Genomic DNA, 22,742 nt, shown 5'->3' with positions numbered 1-22,742 from the left:
GACACGAAAAATTGATCATCGCAGCCTCTCAAGGAAGGGTTAGCACAGCCTTTGCTGCAATCTGTGATCTACCACATGGGGAGGAGAGGGGGCAAAGGGTCTCTCTTTTTTGGGGGGGAGGGAGAGAGAGAGGGCACAAATGAGCGAGGGGCAGAGAGAGAGAATCCTAGGAGGGGCAGAGGGAGAGAGAAAGAGAAAGGGAGAAAGAGAGAGAGAGAGAGAGAGAGATAGACAGAGAGAGACAGAGAGACACGGAGCTCAGCGGAAGCGAGGCTCGTGTTCACCCGATGTGGGACTCGAACTCATGAACCGTGAAATCTGACCTGAGCCCAAGATGCTTAACGACGGAGCCACCCAGGTGCCCAGCAAATGTCTCTTTTTATGACATTACACTGCTCCAGGGTCCCTTCTCCAAGTCTCTCTTCTGTGGCTTGGGGTGTTGGTGGTGGCTAGACTAGTTTTTGTGAGCAATCATCACCCAATAATCAGAGAGGGAGACAGAGAGAGAAGGAAGTGGGGAGAGGAGGAGGAGGGAGGAGGGAGGGGAGAGTTGGAGGGGGAAGGGAGAGGGGAAGGAGGGAGAGGAGAGAGCAGGGGGGAGGAGGGGGAGGATATCAGTGCGTTCAATGCCCACGACAATACCCTCGTGGTTGTTCCTGGCTGTTGTATGCGCTCTGAGCTTTTCCTGAGTTTTCCTCTAAGGCTTTCTGCCTCCCAGGCCACTTCTGCCGCCTGGACTGGGAATCGGGCTGCTCTGCCAGCCTGTCCTGCCCTCAGCACGCCTTCAGAACCCTGTCGGTTTCAAGTTCTCAATTACATGGAGTAAAACCTCAACGCCGCCGGCTTCTGGGCTCATTTCCCCAACCATCACGGGGCTCCAGCTGAGCTGCTACTTGCTGCCGCCACCACCCCATCGCAGGAGCCCCTCCAGCCCTGAGTGTCTCCGCACGTCCGAGGATGGGGGCAAGAATGAGCATGTGTAAGGAAGACAAGTGTGTGCCCCACGCTGTGCTGGGCCTTGGCAGCTCTGGCACGGCTTCAGGGAGTGGTTCTCATGCACGGACTGCGCCTCCCCACCATCCAGGTTTCTGCTCAAAGGTCACCTCCACAGGGCAGCCCTCCCTGATTGCCGCGTCTGAATAGCCCCCTTGGTCACTTGCTAGCATGTCTCACTTTGTTAATTTCCTTCATTGCCACCACCATCTGACTTGGTCTTGTTTCCCGTTGGCTTCCCCCGTCACACATGAGCATCATGATCCAGAGACCCCATCTGTCTTGTTCATCCCAGGTCCTGGGTCCTAGCACTGTGCCTGGTACAGAGTAAATGCCCAAGTACAGTTCGTGGTTCAAGAATGAACTGCCTGGGAGGTATAAGCCCACCTCTCTGTTTTAGCAAGGAGGGCATGAGGCTCAGAGAAGGCAAGTGACTTGCTCCAGGTCACACAGCCAGTGAGGAGCAGGGCTGGGATCTGAACTCTGTTGGGCTGAATCCAAAACCTGTTCCTTCCCAAAGGCCGAGGAAAGGAAAAGAGAGTCTCTAGCCACCAAGCAGCCTCCATGCTTGCTGTAGAGAGACCCCAGGCTGACTCCTGGGAGAGGTGTCTTCATGGTGTCACAAAAGAAAAACTGCTCATCTCTTTTGTGCACCAACTATGTGCCCCCCGCTGCACCAAATCCTTTTAGTATTTTGGTGATAACAGTTATAGCAGCTCAGGGAGGGAGAAATTATTTGAGACAAGTAGCAAGTTAGAAGGGTAAAGACTCCAATTCCACTTTCTCCAATTCCACTGTGATGTGTGGAATCTTCTGGAACTTTTTCGCTGCACATGCAAACATGCGTGCACACACACACACACACACACACACACACGCTCATAATTTTATATGTAGACAGGGACATTATTCACATATCACTCAGAGTTGTACTTTCTCCTATCCTCTCGGCCTGTTTCTGATAGAATGCTTGCAATGCTCTCTGAGGTTTTATCAAGCCCATTTTACAGATGTGAAGACTGACGCTCAGAGGGGTGACGGGCCGCACCTGAGCCTGGCGACTCACAGTGACTGCCAGCTCTGGTCAGACACACACTTGTCCACTGCCTGACTCTGGGTGTGGGTGGAAGGACAGCCAGCCTCTGCCTTTCTGTGTGTGGCTCCCCTCCCTCCAACGCTGGCTGGGGGCCATTCCATAAGGCAGGCTTGTGTCATTTGGCAGCTGAGACATTCCTTGTTGGATGAGAAACCACTGGGGACACTCCAACCACCTCTGACTCAGAGCAGAAAGTCCCCACTTGAGGCTTCCTGCCTCCCACACTGGGTCTCTTGCTTCCTTTCTGCTTCCTGTCACCCGATCCAAGATGTGAGGAGTCCTGGATGGATGGATCCTATCCTTCCACGACCACAGAGGCCTGTTGGGCTTTGAGTCCTCGGATGCAGTGGAGCAGTCTTCAATACCTGCTTCTGGACTGAATATCGGAACAAATTTTGCCACCTTGGCTGGCTCCTTGAAGGGCGTGTCGACTGCAATCACAGTGTGGGTGTCGATGGAATAAAGCCATACTCACTTGTGCCCACTGCTGGGCATATTACCCCATGACTGTGGGGCCCTTTCAACAACACTTCCCACTCCCCCTCTTCATTCAGGACCCGCTCAAAGGTCACCTCCCCCTGGAAGCCCTCATGTCACAATCACTGTCTGATACATTCTTGATCATTTGTTCAGTCCAACAAGATATGAACTGTCTCCCCACTAGATATGAACCCTTTGACAGCAGGGATGACGTCTGCCCTGCTCACTGCTGCATCCCTAGCATCTAGAATAGTGCCTGGCACACAGTAGGTGCTCAATAGACACACAGTAAGCAAGGAGATTTTCCTCCTTGCTTGACGAATGAAAAAACCGAGGGACAGACTGGCTAAGTTTCCTAGGAGGTACATTGCTGAGCCTGACTTGGGTCTCTTACATCAGTGCGTCTCAAACTTTGACGTGCACGGGGTGAAAACATGAATTCTGATTCAGCTGGTATCCCCATGATCTATTGCTGTATAACAAACAGTCCCCCAAACTTGGTGGCTTAAAGCAAGGACCACTTCATCTTTTCTTGTGACGCCGCATGGTGACCGGGCTCAGCCAGCTGGTTCCGCACCGTCATCTGGGCCTGAGCTCATCTGGAGGCCCACCTGGGCTGGAATGTCCAAATGGCTCCTTCCTGTAGCTGGCAGTTGTTGCTAGCAGTTTGCTGGGAAATCAGCTGGGGCTGTCAATCGGAGGTGCCTAAGAGTGGGGTCCTTCCATGTGGATTGGGCTTCCTTGCAGCATGGCAGCCTGGCTCTGAGGGGATGCATTCTAAGAGCAAACGTCAGTGTGGGCTGCTGGCCCTGTTTCTGGCCTATAACTGGCAGGGCCCAGCCTCTCCCACGCGCTACTGGTTAAGTAGTCCCAGGCCTGGTGGGATTCAAGGAGACGGGACCTAAATCCCTCCCCTTACTGGGGACAATAGCAAAGCAATTACAGCCATGTCATTGTGGGTCTGGGTTCGAGCCTGAGATCCTGCAGGGGTCCAAGATGCTGCTGGTAATGCCAATACTGAGGGTCTAAGGACTACATTCTAACTGGTCAGTTCTTAGAGCTCAGGGCTACGTAAGTCCCTTTCTTCCCTGAGTAGTTAATGAGCACCTACTGTGTGCCAGGATTCACCTTCCCCTGTGCTGTCACATTGAATTACTTTGCTGTGTGGCTCGAGGGAATTTCTCTGGACCTTTATTTCCTCCTCTATCCTCCTGCTTCTCCCCAGACCTATGTGGCCCTGGCCCTGGCCCTCCTCTGGATGGAATGTTAGCAAGTAGATCCATGGATCCAGTGCAGCAGAGGAGGAGGGAACTCTAGGATGGCCACCGGCAGCTGGACCAGGTAGGGCTGGAAGGAATGTGTGGGTCAGGGACAGGAAATGCACACATCCTGTCATTGCAGGAGGAATGTCCCTTCTAATCCTCTTGCTCAGCAGGCCCATCCTTCAAACTCACCCTCACCTTGGGATTTGACATGGGGAGACCTGGTTAGGTCGGGGTGGGGGGGATTCCTCACTCCAGAATCAGGACAGGATCTGAGCAAGAGGAGTCCTCTCTCAGGCCCTCATCTGACATCCCATTTCCCAGAAGGCAAGACTGAGCCCAGAGAGGGCCGGGAAGGGACAGAACTGCGTGCAGGGTCTCCCAGCTCTGTCTGGGCCCCCTGCAGACTTACCCCCTCGCCTCCAGGTGCCTTCTTCCCACTGGGCCCTTTACCCCCTGAGTCTGATGCAGGTAACCCCCAGCCAGAAGGGCTTCTTTTTTCTGCCCCCAGCGGTCTTGTGTCAGCCCAGGCCCTAGGCTGCTTGGAGGCAGGACTTGAACTCCTGCCAGGCTGTGCAGCCCGGAGGCCCAAGGCTTCCTGATTCTGCGCTGGGAAATGGTGCATGCCTCTGACCTGCCTCGTACATGGAGAGGAGCCCCAGAGATGTTTTGGGACTAGGCTTGGCCGGACTGTGCCCCCATGGCACCTGAACTCTCACGTTCAAGCTCTTCCCTGCTTCAACCTGCTGGCCTTGAAAGAACAGGGGTGGCTGTTAGCTTGCCCATCCCTGCAACTCCCCACCCATGTGGGAGGTGCTGAGTTCTGAAGATCCACACCCACACCATGTGACCCTGGACTTGTTCCTCTCTGTGTCCTGCTGGCTCGGTCTTCAGGTCTTGGGCGGCTGCCACGTGGGGAGGAGGCAGACTGGTGTGCCAGCATTGGCTGACCCAGCTAAGCCCAGCCTCCCCTGGTTAGGAGGTCAGGGGCCAGGAACAAAGACATGCCAGGAGGAGGACAGAGGAGCTTGGGTGGAATAAGTCCATCCAGACAAAAGGTGACAGGCTGGGGTTGGCAAAGCTGAATGTTCTGGTCTGGGGTGGGGAGGTGCACTGCCCCAGGCAGAAGTGGCTCCTGGGATCCAGCTGGCTGGGGGGTGATGATTTCCTTGTAACTGGAGCTCCTGGCAACCTCCCACCAATTCTGTTTGGGTATTTCTTCATCAGTCTCCCTCCCTCCCTTCTCTCTCTCTCTCTCTCTCTCTCTCTCTCTCTCCTTCTTTTCCCTCCTCCATCCCAATATCTCCCACTCACTCTGCCTCTCCTCTGGAATTCCCTATATTCTCTTCCCTTCTCTGAGCCACTGTTTGCCCAGTCCTTAACACCCACCATTCTTGCCCCTCCCCGTCCCTGTCCCTCCCAATCTGGGCCCTCTCCCTCTGTGAGCTGTGCTGCTCACCTTCCGCCCTTGTCTTCACCTCAGGACAATCTCTGCCTCCAGGATGCCGCAGCTGAGCCTGTCCTGGCTGGGACTCGGGCAGGTGGCAGCCTCCCCATGGCTGCTCCTGCTGCTGGTGGGGGTCTCCTGGCTCTTGGCTCGCGTCCTGGCCTGGAGCTACAGCTTTTATGACACCTGCTGCCGCCTCCGGTGTTTCCCGCAGCCCCCGAAGCAGAGCTGGTTTTGGGGTCACCTGGGACTGGTGAGTGTGGGTGGCAGGACGGGCCTGGGGCATCGGGGTGGAGGCACTTTCCCAGGGGTGGGGAACAGGGACCTGGGGTGGGGCTGGGGTCTGGGACAGCAGAGAAGGGCTGCAAAGAGCCAAGTTCCCCGGTGTCCCCACAATCTTGCCAGGGGCCACCGTGCAGGGTCCACTCCCTGCCTGGCCCATGTTTGCTGGCCTCAGGCAAACACATCGCCTCTCTGGGCTTTGGCTTCCCCACAGGAATCAGTTCTGACCTCTGCTCCCCTCTCCCGCCATGGGGTGCCGCTGGGCTGGAGGAGAGGGGTGGGCTGTGCGCCCTTTTCTTCTGCCTCCTTTTTGTGATCTTGCCTTTCACTCCCAAGATACATCAACGGGCCCCATTGCCCAACTGGGATAAAAGTTGACCACTTCCCCTTGCAGAAGGAATCACCCTGGCCTTGACCTTCGTGACCAAACCTATTTCACTCAGTGCCTGCATCTCATCAGCCCGTCTTCACCCACTCCTGCCTGGTTCCCACCCCTGTCATGTTTCCAGGACATGACCATGACCTCATCACCCCCCGGAAGCAAAATGGCCCTGCTGACCACCGCAGCTGTCCAGAACTTCCTTGTCTTCTGGGTTCTCGCACACCACCCAGCCCCGTCTCCACTTGGCTCTTCCTCACCCCACCTTTCCATGCGGGGAGCCTTCAGGGTCCTAACCCACCCGTCCTCTTCTCTGGCTCCCCAGGCCATTGCCTCACCTGGGGGGGCTCTGACTCCCAAGGGGGCCATCAACTCCCACCACAAATGAATTATAAGCTTCCAGCTCTCCGGCCCCAGTCTCCCCTGTGGTCATTTCTGTCTTTGACCCAGGAGAGGTTTTTCTGAAATTTCACTTCTGTTAACACCACTACTCAGCTGAAAACCATTCTGTAAGACTGATCATCATTCTAGAGAGAGACCACGTGTTGTCTGGCCAGGCTCTGCTGCCCTCCTGGCCCTGTGCACACCCTGGACCCTCCAAGCTCCTGCTTTCTCTCCTCCACGAGCCAAACCCTTCCTACCTCAGGCCCTTTGCTTGTGCTGCTCCTTTGCCTGGAAGGGCTTCCCTTCCTGCAGCCACTGGGTCGATCCCTCCTTTTCTGGTTGCATTTTCAGCTCAGGTGTAATTTCTACGAGCCTCCCTTGACTTCCCCCCCTGGACCTTGACCTCTGACTTGGTCCTGCTCACACTCAAACAGTTAATTGTCCAGTTATTTGTTTATTATCTCTCTTTTTCTCTCTCTCACTAGACAGTGGCACTGGGGATGGATTGATATCTATAATGCCCGGCTCAGGAGCTGACATACAGTTGGCACTTAATAACTGTTTGATAATGTCATGGTGGAGGCCTTGTTCTAGGTTTGGATGAACTTACCATCACCTCCCTTGGTCATCCAATGCCAAAGGGACAGGGGCCAGCTCCACCCCTGCCCTCCTATAAACCAGCTCATTACACAACAGGATGTCCTAAGCTTGTCCTGAATGTTACCTGATATTCTGGGTGTTGGCAATTTCTCAGCAAGTTATGGAGGTAGCAGGAATGTTATAAAATTACAGTTCCTACACCTCCTATGAGGGCTTGGCCATGGAGGCTGGTCTTGGTCACTCTTCACTCAGCTGTGTGACCTCAGCTGAGTCACTCTCCCTCTCTGGGTCAATCTCCTCAAATGCCTCAGAGTTCTTAGGGAGCAGGGAACAGTCACAAAAGTGAAAATGACTTGTATTCACCTGTCTGGAGCACCTGGAAGTATTTGTCAGGCCAGGATGGGGCTTCCTGTGGGATTGGAGAAGATGCGTCACTGGGAGGCAAGCCCCCCTGCTTCTCCTTTTGGGAGACGCAGCCTGGGTTTCTTCATTTGTAAAAGGCACGGCTGATGGGGGAGTCCATAGGTTCAGGGGATAGGTTCATAGGTAGTCCATAGGTTCATAGGTAGAGGTAGATAGACAGGTACATAGACAGACAGACAGACAGACAGATGGGATGCACCATGCCAGCTGGTGGGCAGAAGAGGACGTAGGTGGGAGCTGCCCTCCTGACTGATGGGCAGAGCTCACACCTGTGTCCTGGGGTCTGTCAGAGCTGGAAGGTCTGCACACCTTCACCATCTGGGGAGCGGGGGTGGGGGGGAGCTGTGTGGACTGGCCAGGACATGACAGGACATGGGAACGAGCCCCAGTACAAAACGTGAGGCCACCCTGCTGTTCCTGTGGGCACCTCCCTGAGGTTGGAACGACTCCCAGGAGAAGAAAGATCTGACTTCTCAAGCCAAGGTCGGCCTCTCTAGGGGCAGAGAGCGTGTCTTCTCCCTGTGTCCTGGGAGGGACCCTTGCGACATGGAGAGTCTTCTGGGATCCCTCTGTCCCCATGGGAAGGAGCATGAAGAAACAGAGATCCCCTCCGTCTATGCAGAGTCTGGACACACTAACCACGGCAGAGGTTGCAGGGGAACTTGCCGTGGCTCCTTCTGCGGAGGTGATGGCCCCTGTCTTGCTTGTAGGTCCACCTCACAGAGCAGGGCTTGAGGGTCTTAATTCAGCTGGTGGCTGCCTACTCGCAGGGTTTATGATCTGCTTGGGCTCCCATCATTTCTTGCCACCGTGGCATTGCCTGCTCTGTCATCATGCCACAGGTACCCATCTGGAATATGTGGCCATGGGCACTGTGGCAGCATCTGAGGGCCACATACCCCTCCCTGCCAGGCTTCTGTGAGGTCCCTGTGGATTCCAAGGTCCTTTCTGCTCTTGGGCGACTTTGGTCATTGCTTTCTTCTGGACACTGCTTCAGGAGTGTCCTTGGGGAGGCTCAGTCCCAGGTATTGTCTTGGGGGAACCCCAATCTTGGGCATGTAGAGCTAGAGACACCCTCAATCCTGTGTGGTCAGAGTGGGTCTGACGGAGAGACAGGGGTAAGAGGAACTCAGAGGGGAAGCAAGGCATCTGCTGTTTGGGTAGGCTGGGAGCCTTCTTAGAGAAGGAGTTGTTGGAAGGGGGTCTGGTCTGATGGGTAGGTATTTTTTTTTTATTTTTTTAAAATGTTTTATTTATTTCTGAGACAGAGAGAGACAGAGCATGAGGGGAGGGGCAGAGAGAGAGGGAGACACAGCATCAGAAGCAGGCTCTAGGCTCTGAGCTGTCGGCACAGAGCCCGATGAGGGGCTCGAACTCACAGACTGCCAGATCATGACCTGAGCCAAAGTCGGATGCTCAACCGACTGAGCCACCCAGGTGCCCTGGGTAGGAATTTTTTAAGAAAAGAAGAGAAAATATATACTGTGGAGAGGAATAGCCCACTCAAAGGCCTGGAGGGGACAGAGCAAACACCTGTTTTTCTTTTTTTTTTTAATTTTTTTTTCAATGTTTATTTATTTTTGGGACAGAGAGAGACAGAGCATGAACGGGGGAGGGGCAGAGTGAGAGGGAGACACAGAATCGGAAACAGGCTCCAGGCTCTGAGCCATCAGCCCAGAGCCTGACGCGGGGCTCGAACTCACGGACCGTGAGATCATGACCTGGCTGAAGTCGGACGCTTAACCGACTGCGCCACCCAGGCGCCCAACACCTGTTTTCTTAAAGTTTATTTATTTATTTTGAGAGAGAGAGAGAGAGAGAGAACACGCATGAGTGGGGGAGGGGCAGAGGGAGAGAGTGGGAGAGAGAATCCCAAGCAGGCTCCACATGTCAGTACAGCTCTTGAATTCACGAACCGTGAGATCATGACCCATGCCAAAAATAGAGTCAGATGCTTAACCAACTGAGCCACCCCACTGCCTTGCGAGCACCAGGGTTTTGAGCAACCATGAGTTGAGTGCATAAAGAGCAATGCTGGTGAGAGGCAGGGAGAAGGTGGAGGGGACAGCAGAGCCAGCGGGGCTGCAGGACTGTGTAGGGGCAGGGGGTTTATTCTTAGGGTTCTGGGGAGCCATGGAGGGTGTGCAGGTTAGGAGACACAGACATGGGGAGTGGGAGAGATGGAGAGAGAAATAGGGGTGAAGAAAGAGAGAGATACAGAGAAAAAGTGAGGGAGTCAGGACATACAGAGAATGTAAAAGAAACATACACAAACACATATCATCTATCATCTACCCATCCATCTCTCATCTCTTTCCTTTCTCTCTTCATCCATCCACCCATGCATGCATGCATGCATGCATCCATACGTCTGTCCATCCATCCACCCATCCATCCAAGCGTCCATCCATCCATGTATCTATGCATCCATCCATCCATCTGTCTGTCCATGCATGCATGCATCCATCTATCCTTCCATCCATCCATGCATCCATCTATCTGTCTGTCTGTCCATCTGTCCATGCATCCATACAACCATCTTCCCATTTATCTGTCATCCCTCTTCTCTCTCTCTCTCTCTCTCTCTCTGTATCTATCTCTCTATCATCTATCTATCTCTATCTATCTCTCTATCTCTATCTATCTATCTATCTATCTATCTATCTATCTATCATCTATCTATCATCATCATGTAGCTCTCCATCATCTAGCTATTATCATCTGGATGTCTATCACCTACCTAAAGAAACATATGAAGATTGTAAGAGTGAAGGGAGAGGGAGACGCACATAGATAGACACACAAAAAGAGACAAACAGACCAACAAAGTTAAGCTGACTTAGTGAGATGAAGAGGTGTAGACTAATAATGCAGGCAGAAGGGGGGATGCAGTGGGAAGTTGTAAGCTTCTGGGGCTGCTGCCTGACCTGGTCTCCCTCCTCCACCCTGCCACCCCCAGGTAAAGAACAATGAAGAAGGCTTGAGGTTCATGGAGAGTCTGAGCTACAGCTTCCGTGATGTTCACCTGTGGTGGATGGGGCCCTTCTACCCACTTCTGCGGTTCGTCCACCCCAAGTTTGTTGCCCCCCTGCTCCAGGCCCCAGGTATCTCTCCCAGGAGCACCCGACCCAGCCACTCCCTTGTCCCTGTTCCCAGTTCTTCGCACCTCTGGACAGACCAGGTTGAGCAGGGAAGTGGGTAGTATTGGTGGAGACCTGCCATTAACCTGCTGGGTGACCCTGGCAGGTCCCTGGCTCTCTCTGGTTCCCAGTAATTTTCAGTTTTGAGTGGTGGAAATTCAGCAATGTTGGTCTAAGAGAAGAAAGGGAATCTATTGACTGAAAAGCTGAAGGAATGTTGTCTTCAGGCGTGGTTGGATCCAGTCTTCAAACAGTGCCATTGGGAATCTGTCTTTCTCTTGTAGTTCTGTGTTCCTTGGTGACAGCTTCACTCTCATGCTGACAAAGATGAGTCTAAGAAGCTCAACCCCAATGAAAACGTGAGCTCATTCTCTGCAGACCCAGAAATAGTTGCAGGATTCTCTTAAATTGGCCTGGCTTGGGTCACAGGGACCAATTCTTCCTCTAGTCATGGCAACTTGATTGTTAAGGGTTAGGGTCATATGTTCAGCTCTGGAACGGAGGATGGAGTGGCATGGCCACCCTCCCTAGCTACTTGGACTGAAGGAGGAAGAGGAGCGAGGTGTTGGTTCCAGAAGGGGATGGACAGGCAGATACCACAGATGTCCATTCACTGGCATCTCTGCTAGGGGGGCATTTCTTGGGTGAGGAAACGGAGGCTCAAGGGGGCTTAATAACTTCTCAAGGTCACATAGCATGCTGAAGGCTTTCTCTTACTTCTGTGTGTTCTTGGCTGCCCTAACTGCCTCTGGTAGGAGGGACCTTTAGTTGGAAGGGGATTTGGGGTAGGGAGATGGCCAGAGTGTTGTGGGGAGCTGGTCTAGAGGCACGAGGGAGCAGTGGCAGCTCTTTGTGGTGGGTGGAGCTCAGCATCTGAGGGTGGCAACACTGTTTGGTCTCTTAAGGACAGAGGAGCCCCTGAGCCTAAGCACTTAATGATAACTATGGGATAGAAGAGAATCCTGAGAAAGGCTAGGTCACACCTGGGCCATGTCTGGGACATTAGTGGGACCATATTTAAGTCCTGCCAGGGACCGTCTATGAGACACACTGAGGTCGTGTCAGATTGTCCTTGGGTCCATTCAGAGGATGCTGTATGAGGCCAGTGTGTGTTACGCATGTTGTTTCGTGTCAGGGCACGTTACCATGTGTTGGGGCCATGTCAGAAGTCCCAGGAGATGTCAGAGGGTTCTGGGACAGGTGCAATGTCCTAGGTCCCTTTAAAGCATTTTGTGGAGTGCTGATTTGTGCTTGGGTGTTTTGAACATGTCGGACCGGCAAGGAGCCATATCAAGGCATGTTGGGTGTGTTGTGCCTTATTTTCGGGAGCATCTAAGTACCTAGGGGTAGGTCCATGGGCTCTGCCTTTGCTCTGCTCTGTGCTGCAGCCTGGTCTTGTCCCCCTTCACCTCCCCACTCTGCACTATACAGTTCCCACTATGGAGGTTGGAGGGAGTATGCATTCCCCTGGCTTGGATCCTCCACCCCCCAACCCAAAGCCCATCATGCCTCTTCTCTATGGCCCCTGATGATCTGTCTCTCCTGCCAGCCACCATCGTGCCCAAGGATAAGTTTTTCTACAGCTTTCTGAGGCCCTGGCTGGGTGAGTAACTGTTAAGTGAAGGAGGTTGGGGACAACCTTGGGGTCTCAGGGGAAAGCACTGCCCTTGCCTACTCCTCGTGGCTGCCTCTACTAGGGGATGGGCTCCTGCTGACTGCTGGTGACAAGTGGAGCCACCACCGTCGTTTGCTGACACCTGCCTTCCACTTTGAAATCTTGAAATCCTATGTGAAGATTTTCAACAAAAGTGCAGACATCATGCATGTGAGTTGAAACCCACTGGAGCCTTGGGAAAGGCTTCCCAAGGCCTTGGGAAAGGTTTTCCTGGCTGGAACCTTGGGAAAAGGGGAGTGGCCTGGAATCCTGGCTTTGCTAAATGACTTTCGGGCCATTCTATTTCTTCTCCAAGCATCAGTTTCCCCATGTGTCAAATGAGGATTATAAGCCCTTCTTAAAGGGTGGTCAAGATGATGTAATGGAATCATGGTCCTGGCACATTGTAGGTGCTCGGAAGGTGTTAGCTTCTAATCTGCCTCACTGAAACTCTGTGAAACTTGAGACACTAATGATGAAGATTGTATGGCAGCTCTTTCTTCACTGAACTGCACCTTAAAACTCATGAGGTTGAAAGGATTTGTGTTTTATTGCTCGCAAGATGATGAGTCCGGAGAATAGTTCTTATTTTGGCTGGAATCACTCAGGTGTCTGTGGCCATGGCTGGGTTTGGGAGACAGCTCTGCTTTTCCAGGCTCAGCTCTGCCACACATTTGGGGCTTGGCTAATGGTTGGCTAGTCTAGGATGGCCTTGGTGGGACAACCAGACTCCTGCATTTGTCCCTCATCTTCCAGTAGGCTAGCCTAGGCTTGATCGCATGGTAGACCCTGGGCTCCAAGAGAACAAGCAGAAACATGCAGTACCTCTTGAAGCCTAGTTTCAGAACAGGCAACCGGGACCTCCACCTTCTTCTGTTGGCGGAAGCAAGTCCCACATCCAGCTCCAATTCAAGAGCTGGAGAAAGAGGTTTTACCTCCTAATGGAAGATCTGCCAAACCTCATTGCAAAGGGTGAAGGTAGAGGGAGGGATGAAGAAATGGAGACATTTTTGCAACAGTCGCCTACCTCTATGATAATGACGAAGATGAGGGTGAGAGCTAATGGTTACTTAGCTCTTGGTGTATATCAGGAACCATGAGAACATGACCTGAGCCCAAGTTGGACACGTAACCGACTGAGCCTCCCCACCGCCCCTCATGCACCAGTTCTATTGCACACGTTGTCTTATCTAATTTCATATATATAAGGTAGAGATGATGATTATTGTCTCATTACAGGTGATGAAACTGAGGCTCAGAGAGGTTAGGGAGCATGCTCCCGTTCACACAGCTAGCAAGTGAGCTAATAAATGGAGTTGGGATTCCAACCTGGTTTGTCTGACAACAGAGCAAGTCATCTTAACTGTTACTGAAGCTTTGACAGGTGGAGTCCAGAGGGCAGCAGTGAGTTGACCAAGGGCACACAGGGGTGTAGGAAGCAGAGCCAGGATTTGCACTGAGGTCTCCTGACCCCCAGCCATTGGGTCTTAATAGTAAGAGTTTCTATTCCCACCCAAGCCTGGTCCTCCCTGGAGATGGGTGCCTGGGGTGGAGGACCAGGAGCCTGGGTTTTGGGGAGTCCATCCTGGTGATTGGGGCTGAAGGGGAGCTCAAGGGATGTAGGTTCCTGCCCCAGATGTGCCCCTTTCTCTGTCCAGGCCAAGTGGAAGCGCCTAGTCTCAGCGGGCAGCACCCGATTGGACATGTTTGAGCACATCAGCCTCATGACCCTGGACAGTCTGCAGAAATGTGTCTTCAGTTTTGACAGCAATTGCCAGGAGTGAGTGCTTGCTCAGGACCTGGGAACATGAACCGTAGACCCAAGGGAGTCGGTGGAGAAGGGAGGGTGGCCAGGGCGGTCAGATGGGACTTCCTGGAGAAGATGGATCAGAGTGAGACAAAGAAGGACAAGGAAGGGAAAGAGAAAGGTAAGGTTTCAGGTAAGCAAAAATGCTTGATAAAGGCCAACAGGACTAGGATGAATAAAGCATGTGCCACCTTGGGAATGAGATTGGAGGGTTGGCAGGGGGGCTAATCTTAAGGATATTGAAACGTGAAGCAAAGGGGTCTGAGCTTTATCCTGAGGTTTCCAGAGATGGAAGGTGGAAGGTATTTGAGCAGATGAAGGCCATGGTCAGAGCTGTTCTTGGACATCGGACTCTAGAGAAGACCAACTGTCACATAGACACAGAATTTGAGGAGGAAGCAGCTGGAATGTGGTGGCGAAAATGGGGCAGATTTGGGGGAAAGTAAGGAGGAATGGGCAGGGGCAGATACTGTGTAGGACAGAAGAGAGATGAGTGTGATACCCAAGGTGTTCCCAGGGTCTGGGCCATGATTCCATTGACAGAGATGGCAGGTGGAGAGAGAAGCATGCCTGGAGGACACTCTGTTTTGTAGGGACATGCTTCTGAGGTTCTGGTTGGAAGGCACTCCTAGGGCCTCACGTGGGTTAAGGAGCTGTTCTCTATGGCCTGACCCTTCAGGAGCCCCAGTGAATATATTGCTGCCATCTTGGAGCTCAGTGCCCTTGTGGTGAAACGGCAGAGGCAGATCTTCCTGCACCCGGACTTGCTGTACTACCTCACCCCTGATGGGCGGCGCTTCCGCAGGGCTTGTGACCTGGTGCACAACTTCACAGATGCCATCATCCAGGAGAGGCGCTGCTCCCTCATTACTGAGGGCTCCCATGACTTCCTCAAGGCCAAGGCTAAGGCCAAGACTTTGGACTTCATTGATGTGCTCCTGCTGGCCAAGGTGGGCTTCCCTGGGATCAGAATTCAAGAGTTAGAATGGACCTTGACTTCAAAAGTCAGATGGGAGAACTTGGACTTGACCCAGCGGGTACTGAGGAGCCATGGCAGGTGCTTGAGGAAGGGAGAGACAGGTCAGGGATAAGTTTTAGACGTGACTTTGTAGAAGGCTGCTTGGGAGAAGAAAGCTGGAGACAGGGAAACCTGCGGGATAGGGCTCTAGAGATGATGAGGGACGAATCCTGCTTTGATGATGGAGCCTGAGGGACTGTTTCAGGTGAGACTCAGGTGCCCTCGAGCTGGTGTGATTCAGGAGGTCGTGCCCTTTCTGCAGGATGAAGATGGGAAGGAACTGTCCCATGAGGATATCCGAGCTGAAGCTGACACCTTCATGTTTGGGGGTAAGCATCCCAGTGTGGGACTGCAGGGGGTAGGAGTCTGTCCAATCCCAGGGACTTGGCAGGTGGGCCCTGGACCACCCCATCCCACCCCATCTTCCCCAACCTCCCTGAGGGCCCTAATGAAGGGCGCTGTCCACCCTCTGGTGCTGAACAAGCCCAGAGACCCAAGCCTGTCTGGCTGCCTCTCAGGCCATGACACCACGGCCAGTGGTCTCTCCTGGGTCCTGTACAACCTTGCGAAGCACCCAGAGTATCAGGAGCGCTGTCGGCAGGAGGTGCAAGAGCTCCTGAGGGACCGTGAGCCTAAAGAGATTGAATGGTGAGTGCAGGTCCTCATGTCCTGTTCTGGAACCCCTCTCATTGGCTCTGCTCCCCTGCTGGGGAAGGGGAAAGAACTTTTTGTTGATTGTGTCATTATTGCTTAGAGAGACTAGGAGCAGAACCCAGAGGCAAGGGTATGGTACCCAGCCTGGAGAGCAGGGGAAAGCAGGCTTATGCAACAGAAAGATTGGAGTGTCCACATGTATTGCCCTGCTTGCTTGCTATGTGACTTGAATAAAACCAATTCCCTTTTCTGAGTACCACCTTTCTCGTCTGTAAATGGGGGCGGGACAGGTCAGGGAATGTCTCCTCCAAGGGCTGCTTGGAGAACCGTGACAATGTGTGTAGAACAGATGCCATCCAGCGTGTGTTCAGTAAATGAACTTCTCTCCCTTGCTTTTCTGCCTGAAGTTGCACATTTCCCCTAGAGAACCCTGCTCTTAATTTTTGCTCTTATATCTAATTCTCACCTACTATCTATTCCAGGGATTCACAAGTAGTCCTTGAAGGTAAAAAAGTTACCCATTGCTTGGTTCAGTAAACATGTCTACACTGCCCCTCCTTCTCAACTCCATGTCCAGTCCCCTTTAAGTCCTACTTGGTCAAGGCTGGATCATGGAGGAAAGAAGGGGGTGAGGCTGGGTAGCAAAGAAGCAAATATGAATTCAGCTCTCTGGGAATGGGTAGTGGACAGTGCTCCAGGCCTTACGGACAGTTTGGGCAAAGGCCCTGATGGCGGCATGCAGCGGTGGGCCTGGCGTGTTTGGGAGGAAGTAAACGTGGCTGGATCCTTGTGAAATTTACAGTGTGAATCATCTGTGAGGCTCCCAGTGAGGCTGGAGCTGGTAGTTGGTAATGGAAGCCCTTCTTGGTCTGCTTTGGAAACCACGTGAAGATTTTCCAAAGGTGTCAGTTCAAGTCCTCTGGGAAGCCAGTATTGGATAAAAGATTCTATTGGATAAAAGATTTTATTGGATAAAAGTGTTCAGGGATACTGCTCTCAGGGAGGGAGTCTCACATTGGGCAGAAGTGATCAGAAAGTAGGGGCCCACCATGCTCTCTCAGTGGCTGGGACCTGCCCAAGAAAGTGTGGCCTTGGCTTGAATGCTGCTGCAGAGCCCAGAGGCCCTCTAACTGGAGGCTGTCAGCCGACTGCACTCCTTGGAGCTGGACATCAAGTTCTTTCTTGAAGGGAGATTCGTGACTAATATAGGAAGGCAGTGGGGAGCCATGGGAGATGTTTGAGCAGGGGACAGACAAGTCAGATATTCGAATTAAACATATCTGCAAACTGGAGGAGATGAGGTGGAGCCTGGGGGTCCCAGGGAGATTTGGGGCCAAGGGCTGAAGAATGGGGAAGAGATGTTGGACTGAACACTTTGGAGGTAGTGCCTTCAACTTCAAGGCTGGGCTCAGTACAGCAGTTGCGTGAAGTGGAGAAGTGTTTTTGTGTGTCTCTCAACTTCAAACACTTAGTGCCCTTGGTAACACTTCAAATGGTGGGAAATGCTTTACAATGGATATAATAAGCCTTTGTCTTTTTTCAATCTCGGGTTTATTGAGATATAGTTGACATAAAATACTGTGTATACAACACAAGGTATACACCACGAGGGTTTGATATACGTATATATTGCAAAAGGAGCACAGGGTTAAATACTTTCCTTACCTCACACAAGCCTCTGCCTTATCCAGCACCCCAATCCCATCCCCACCTTTGATGATCTCTGGTGTGCTTCCAGTGATCATCTCTGCCCACACCCATGTGCCCACAGTCTCTCTCATTTTGCGCCTAGTCTTTTCTCTCCACAGCTGAGAGAAAACACAGAGCATTCAGGCATGCACACTGACAATATAACTTCAAGATCTTTTCCTTTCCCCTCCAGACGTAAGTTTTGGGAAATTAATTTTGAATTACAAAATCCATAATGGGAAGAAGTCCTTTTTTTTCTTTTCCTTGCACAAAATGCAACACTACAGAGAAGGTTAGGTCCACCTTTGTTGCTGTCCCCCCAAGCCTAATCAATCCCCTGTCGCCTGAGGGGTCTCCAGGGACATCAATTTGTCATATGTCCTTTCAGACTTTTCAGAAGGTCTTGTAGCTATGTATTTCTATAGTTATAATGGTTTTAATAGAAACACACACACATTTGGTTACTCGTTCTTTTCTCTTTTCTCTCAACAGTTGCTTTAGACTCCTCTCTAATTGTAAATCGCACACTTTATTCAGCTCACCCCTCTGTTGGGGACGTTTATGTGATGATTTGCAGTTATGACAGATATTGCTGAATTGCCTTTCAGCACCTCTGTACCGATTTACCCTGCAGTGCTTGATAGGACTAGTGATCTGTATTTCCTCCTTTTGATAACTGTGTAGTATTCCATCAGATGGATGTACCCTAATTACGTAAACATTCCCCTGCCGAGGGTCATTTGTATAGTTTGGAGCCTTATGCTGTAATAAACATGATGTAGCAAACATCCATGTACACACTGATTTTTGCTCCCATGTGAGGATGTCTCTCCAGAACACATTTCTGGGTGTGGAATTGCTGAATCAAAGACCATTTGAGTTTTCACAATGTAATCGCTCTTGACAAATCCACTCCTCTAGACAGATTTTGAGAGTGACAATTTTCTCGCATCTTTGCTGACAGTGTGCATAATGAAATTCTAAAACTCTTGCCAGTCTGGTAGGTGAATAGAATACTTCATTATCCTAATGAATATCACTTTAAGAATGGGTAAAACTGAGCACGATTTTCACATGTTTATGAACCATGCATATTTCTTTTTCTGTGAAGCTTCAATTTGCATAATTTGCCCTTTTTACTTTGAGTTTTTTCTGTTTTTCATTTTAAAATTGATTTGTGAGGACTCTTTACATATAAAGAAAATTAGTTCCTTTTCTGTTATGCAAAAATTCTTTCCTGGATTGACTTTTGACTTTATTTTAGTTTTTGTTCATTTATTTGGAGTCACGTTTATTAACTTTTTTTTATAGCTTCTGTTTTTTTTTTTTTTTTTTTTTTTAATGCTTGGAAAGGCCCTTCCCATTCTAATGCTAAACTGTAACACTTGTTCGTTTTCTTGTAATGGATTTATTTATTAAAAATATTTTGTTTATGGGACACCTGGGTGGCTCAGTTGGTTGGACGTCCGACTCTTGATTTTGGCTCAGGTTATGATCTCGTGATTCATGAATTTGAGCCCCACCTTGGGCTCTGTGCTGACAGCTCAGAGCCTAGAGCCTGCTTCGGATTCCCTGTCTCCCTCTCCCTCTCTGCCCCTTCCCTGCTCATGCCGTCTCTCTCACTCAAAAAATAAATAAACATTAAAACAAATTTAAAAATTCACAGATCTGTGTTATATCACAGATCTGCTGCTGGTTCTTATCTTTCTCAGAAACATAACACTATGACTTTGTCAGACATCCGTGGTTCTATGGACATTTAGATTGTTGCTTTGGACTGTCGTATGGAAAGTTCCTCTCTAGTCCCTTGGACCTAAATATCCAGAAGGTTTCCATCTAATGACCGCAATGAACCCCTTGGTGTTCATGTCTTTATCTACCTGTCTGAGAATGTCTCCAGGTTCTATGCTGAGAGCCAACTTGCTGGGTCATGAAACACACATCGCCTTTCCTTGACCATGCCGATGCCTTGCAGAGTGGTGGCTCCTGTCCATACCTTTACTGTCAGTGCGTGGGGTCCCCCCACCCCGGTGCCTCAGCCAGGCTTTACCATCACCCACCTTGTTAATTCTCACCTCGAATACATATGAGGTAACATCCCATTGCTATATAATTTCCATTCTGGTAATCGGCGACTTGGAGCATCTCTTCACGTGTTATTTAGTTATTTCTTTTCAATGGTTATTTATTTAGTTTTGAGAGAGAGCACAAGCGGGGGAGGGGCAGAGAGAGAGGGAGAGAGGGAGACACAGAATCCAAAGCAGGCTCCAGGCTCCGAGCTCTCAGCACAGAGCCCGACGCGGGGCTTGAATTCATGGACCTCGAGATCATGATGTAAACCGAAGTCATATGCTCAACGGACTGAGCCACCCAGGCGCCCCATCTCTTCATGTTTTAAATCTCTGAGTTTGAGCTCCCATGAATTTCTAGATCATGTCCTTTGTCTACTCTTTTGAGTCGCCTGCCATTTCTCTTGTTGATTGGTAGGAATTCCTTGTCTATTCAAGATATTCTTCTAGATCCATATATTTATTGCAACTATCTTCTGTGAATCTCTCATCTGAATGTTAATTTGGTGCATTGAATGGAGTGTTTTGTTAAACAGAAATCCTTAATTCTGTGAATATGTTTTCTTTTCTCTTCTGTTCTCTTCTTTCTTTCTTTCTTTCTTTCTTTCATTTCCTTTCTTTTTGTCTTCTGGTTTATGTTTTGGGGTTTTAAGAATTCTTTCCTACTCATAGGTAACAGAAGTGTCTTCTATATTACATCTTCTTTAAACTTATTTCTTTACCTTTCACGTGTAAGAGAAGACCCCATCTTATATGTAGAGTGCATGATGCTTCAGTTCTTTTGGAGTGTGTGTTGGTGCGACTGTGGGGGTGTCTATGTCTGTGTCTGAACCATCCCTTGTCTGGGGGTGGTGGGGCCTCCTTTACCAGATGCTACGTTTTCACCTATTCACCTACTTGTCTCTGTGCTCTCTATCTTGTTCTGTGGGTCTGTTTTCCTGTTCTTGCAACAGTGGTTTGCTGCCTTTTAATTTAATTTAATTTAATTTAATTTAATTTAATTTAATTTTTTAATTATCACCATACGTTTGTAATGGGTCTTAATATCAGGTGAATGGATTCTCTTTTTTGGTCTTTTAAATCGACATACATTTTTAACTTTAAGTTTTTCAAACTGAATAAGATTGCTAAGCTCCAAAAACACCAACTAGATTTTAATTGGATGCATTGGATACATTAATTAACTTAGAAAGAATCCACACCATTATATTAGGTATTCCACCTAGGAGGGTGCCTTTTATTTGTTGAAATAACCTGGTAAGTCCAGCAAAGAGATTTTTTTCCTTTTTAAATAAATTGTATAACTTTAGACTTTCTAACTTTTAAAGGTACTGTGTGAATGTTGGGCTTTGTTCAGAAATACTTAAAAAAATTTTTTTTTAATATTTATTTTTGAGAGAGAGAGAGAGAGAACAGGGAGGGGCAGAGAGAGAGAGGGAGACACAGAATCCGGGGAGCAGCTGGAGGTCTGCGGGAGTGTGATTCGATCCCTGGCTAATCGTTGGGGGGCTTCCTTAGGGACGACCTGGCCCAGTTGCCTTTCCTGACCATGTGCATCAAGGAGAGTCTGCGGTTGCACCCCCCGGTCGCAGCCATCTCCCGCTGCTGTACCCAGGATGTCGTGCTCCCAGATGGCCGGGTCATCCCCAAAGGTGCCCACAAGACCAGGGGGAGGAGCCTCGCGGGCAGGAAGAGGTGAAACACTTCCTGACTGGCCCCTCCCCTCCCACAGGTGTTATCTGCCTCCTTAGTATTTTCGGGATCCACCACAACCCATCCGTGTGGCCAGACCCTGAGGTGCTGCCTCCCCCTCCCTCCCCTCCACCCACCCTCATGCTTGGCCACTTCCCTAGCGGGGCCTAAGGGAGGGCTCAGGGTTCTGACCTGGCAAATCGCTCCCTCCATGAAACGCACACCTGTGTCTCCAAAGCCGGCTGTCCTGAGAAACCCCGTCCAACAGTCCCGCCTCTCTCCGCCCCCAGGTATACAGTCCTTTCCGCTTTGACCCAGAAAACATCAAGGAAAGGTCTTCCCTGGCTTTTATTCCCTTCTCCGCGGGACCCAGGTGAGCACAGTGGGCATCGGAGGTGGGGATGAGGTGGTGAGGGCAGGGGCCTGGGCCTGAGATCCCAGACGTGGCTGTGGGGGCGGGAAAGGGGGTGTTGAGGATGGTTCTCCTTCTCTCCCCTCCTCCAGAGGTTGGGGGTAAAGGCCTGGGCAGTGGGGGGTGGCTGGGTCCAAGGAGGGCTCCGCGGTGCGCTCAGAGCCCCTTCCCTCTGTCTGGGAGCTCAGGGCTGGGATCTGAGCCAAGCTCAGGGACCCCCATATGGGGGTCCCGGGCACGGTTAGTCCCCTCCGGTATCCCTGCGGGCGGGGCTGGCGGTCCCGGGCCAGGTTCGGGGCGCGACGGGACCTGCTGGGGTCCCTGGCGAGTGAGTTCCCACTGCCGCCCGCAGGAACTGCATCGGGCAGACGTTCGCACTGACCGAGATAAAGGTGGTCCTGGCGCTCACGCTGCTGCGCTTTCGGGTCCTGCCCGACAAGGAGGAGCCCCGCAGGAAGCCGGAGCTCATCCTGCGCGCCGAGGGCGGGCTTTGGCTGCGGGTGGAGCCGCTGAGCGCGGGCCCCCAGTGACCCGCCAGCTCCCCCTGGCTTGGGATCCACCCCGTCCCTACACACGCCCCCTGGCGGATTCCCAGGACTAGAACTGTGTGGTCTCTTCTGCCGGGGCGCCACTGACAGCCAGCAGGGGGCGCGCGGGACCTGCGGGAACGCAGTGGGAGGGGGAGGACGAGGGGTGGGGTGGAGGGGAGGCTGGTGTGTGAGCGCAAGACCCTGGCAGCCATTCCAGCTGACCATGGTCCCCCCCTCCCCCCGCCATGCTGATTGCGGGTTCTCCCACAGCCCAATAAGGGCTTTTATCCTGTAGGCAATTGGGTGCCATGGAAGGTGTTTGAGTAGGAGAGGGACCACCGTTAGAGACTGACTGAAGGGCATGTTTGAAGCTCAGGGTCACAGTGGAGAACCCATAGTGCCACTACTCTCTGGCCACTCTGACCTCTGTTCCTATCTAATATACCCAAACTTTTCTTACCCCAGAATCCGTCACTATGTTTCCATGGTCACTATGTTCACTGAAACAAACATAGATGCGCTCTCCTGTGTGTCTGATCATTGCAATCATTGTATCCGTTATGTGGTCTGTTGTTTTTGCTAGTTTTCACTGGTAGGGTTAGTGGTCGCGTGTGCCTGCTTATCTTTGCTTGAGTATCCATTATCATATTTGAAATAACATGTGTAGAACTTGGAGAAGGTAGCTTTCTCTAGGAGGCATTCTTCGAGCCTTGCTGGTCAAGGATGATGTT

At 51.3% G+C, this 22,742-nt stretch overlaps 1 protein-coding gene across 4 annotated transcripts; it reads left to right on the top strand.

Annotated features, from left to right (window-relative positions):
• The first annotated feature begins 4,763 nt into the window (after positions 1 to 4,763).
• LOC147583693 (cytochrome P450 4F3-like) lies at positions 4,764 to 22,541 on the top strand. Of its 4 annotated transcripts, XM_086698787.1 has the most exons (13): positions 4,764 to 4,889; positions 5,315 to 5,531; positions 10,306 to 10,450; positions 12,036 to 12,089; positions 12,184 to 12,311; positions 13,799 to 13,920; positions 14,627 to 14,897; positions 15,228 to 15,294; positions 15,484 to 15,613; positions 20,896 to 21,029; positions 21,110 to 21,174; positions 21,360 to 21,442; positions 21,834 to 22,541. In XM_086698787.1, the coding sequence occupies exons 2-13, from the start codon at positions 5,334 to 5,336 to the stop codon at positions 22,009 to 22,011; spliced, it is 1,575 nt and encodes a 524-aa protein (XP_086554913.1). In that variant the 5' UTR covers positions 4,764 to 4,889; positions 5,315 to 5,333; the 3' UTR covers positions 22,012 to 22,541. The 4 variants fall into 4 exon arrangements, with proteins under 4 accessions (XP_086554913.1, XP_086554915.1, XP_086554912.1 ...); XM_086698789.1 differs by lacking the exon at positions 4,764 to 4,889 and having other exon boundaries at positions 5,086 to 5,531; positions 14,753 to 14,897; XM_086698786.1 differs by lacking the exon at positions 4,764 to 4,889 and having other exon boundaries at positions 5,089 to 5,531.
• The last annotated feature ends 201 nt before the right edge of the window (positions 22,542 to 22,742 follow it).

This window comes from Puma concolor, chromosome A2 (assembly GCF_028749965.1).
Source record: "Puma concolor isolate L17-30 chromosome A2, mPumCon1.1.hap2, whole genome shotgun sequence".
Classification (NCBI taxonomy): Eukaryota; Metazoa; Chordata; class Mammalia; order Carnivora; family Felidae; genus Puma; species Puma concolor.
This window is presented reverse-complemented; position numbering and strand designations above follow the sequence as displayed.

Coding starts and splice junctions, on each gene's coding strand:
- LOC147583693 (XM_086698787.1), top strand. CDS start 5,334: ATGCCGCAGCTGAGCCTGTCCTGGCTGGGACTCGGGCAGGTGGCAGCC. Junction 12,090..12,183: donor CTTTCTGAGGCCCTGGCTGG/GTGAGTAACTGT, acceptor TGCCTCTACTAG/GGGATGGGCTCCTGCTGACT. Junction 21,175..21,359: donor CCGTGTGGCCAGACCCTGAG/GTGCTGCCTCCC, acceptor CTCCGCCCCCAG/GTATACAGTCCTTTCCGCTT.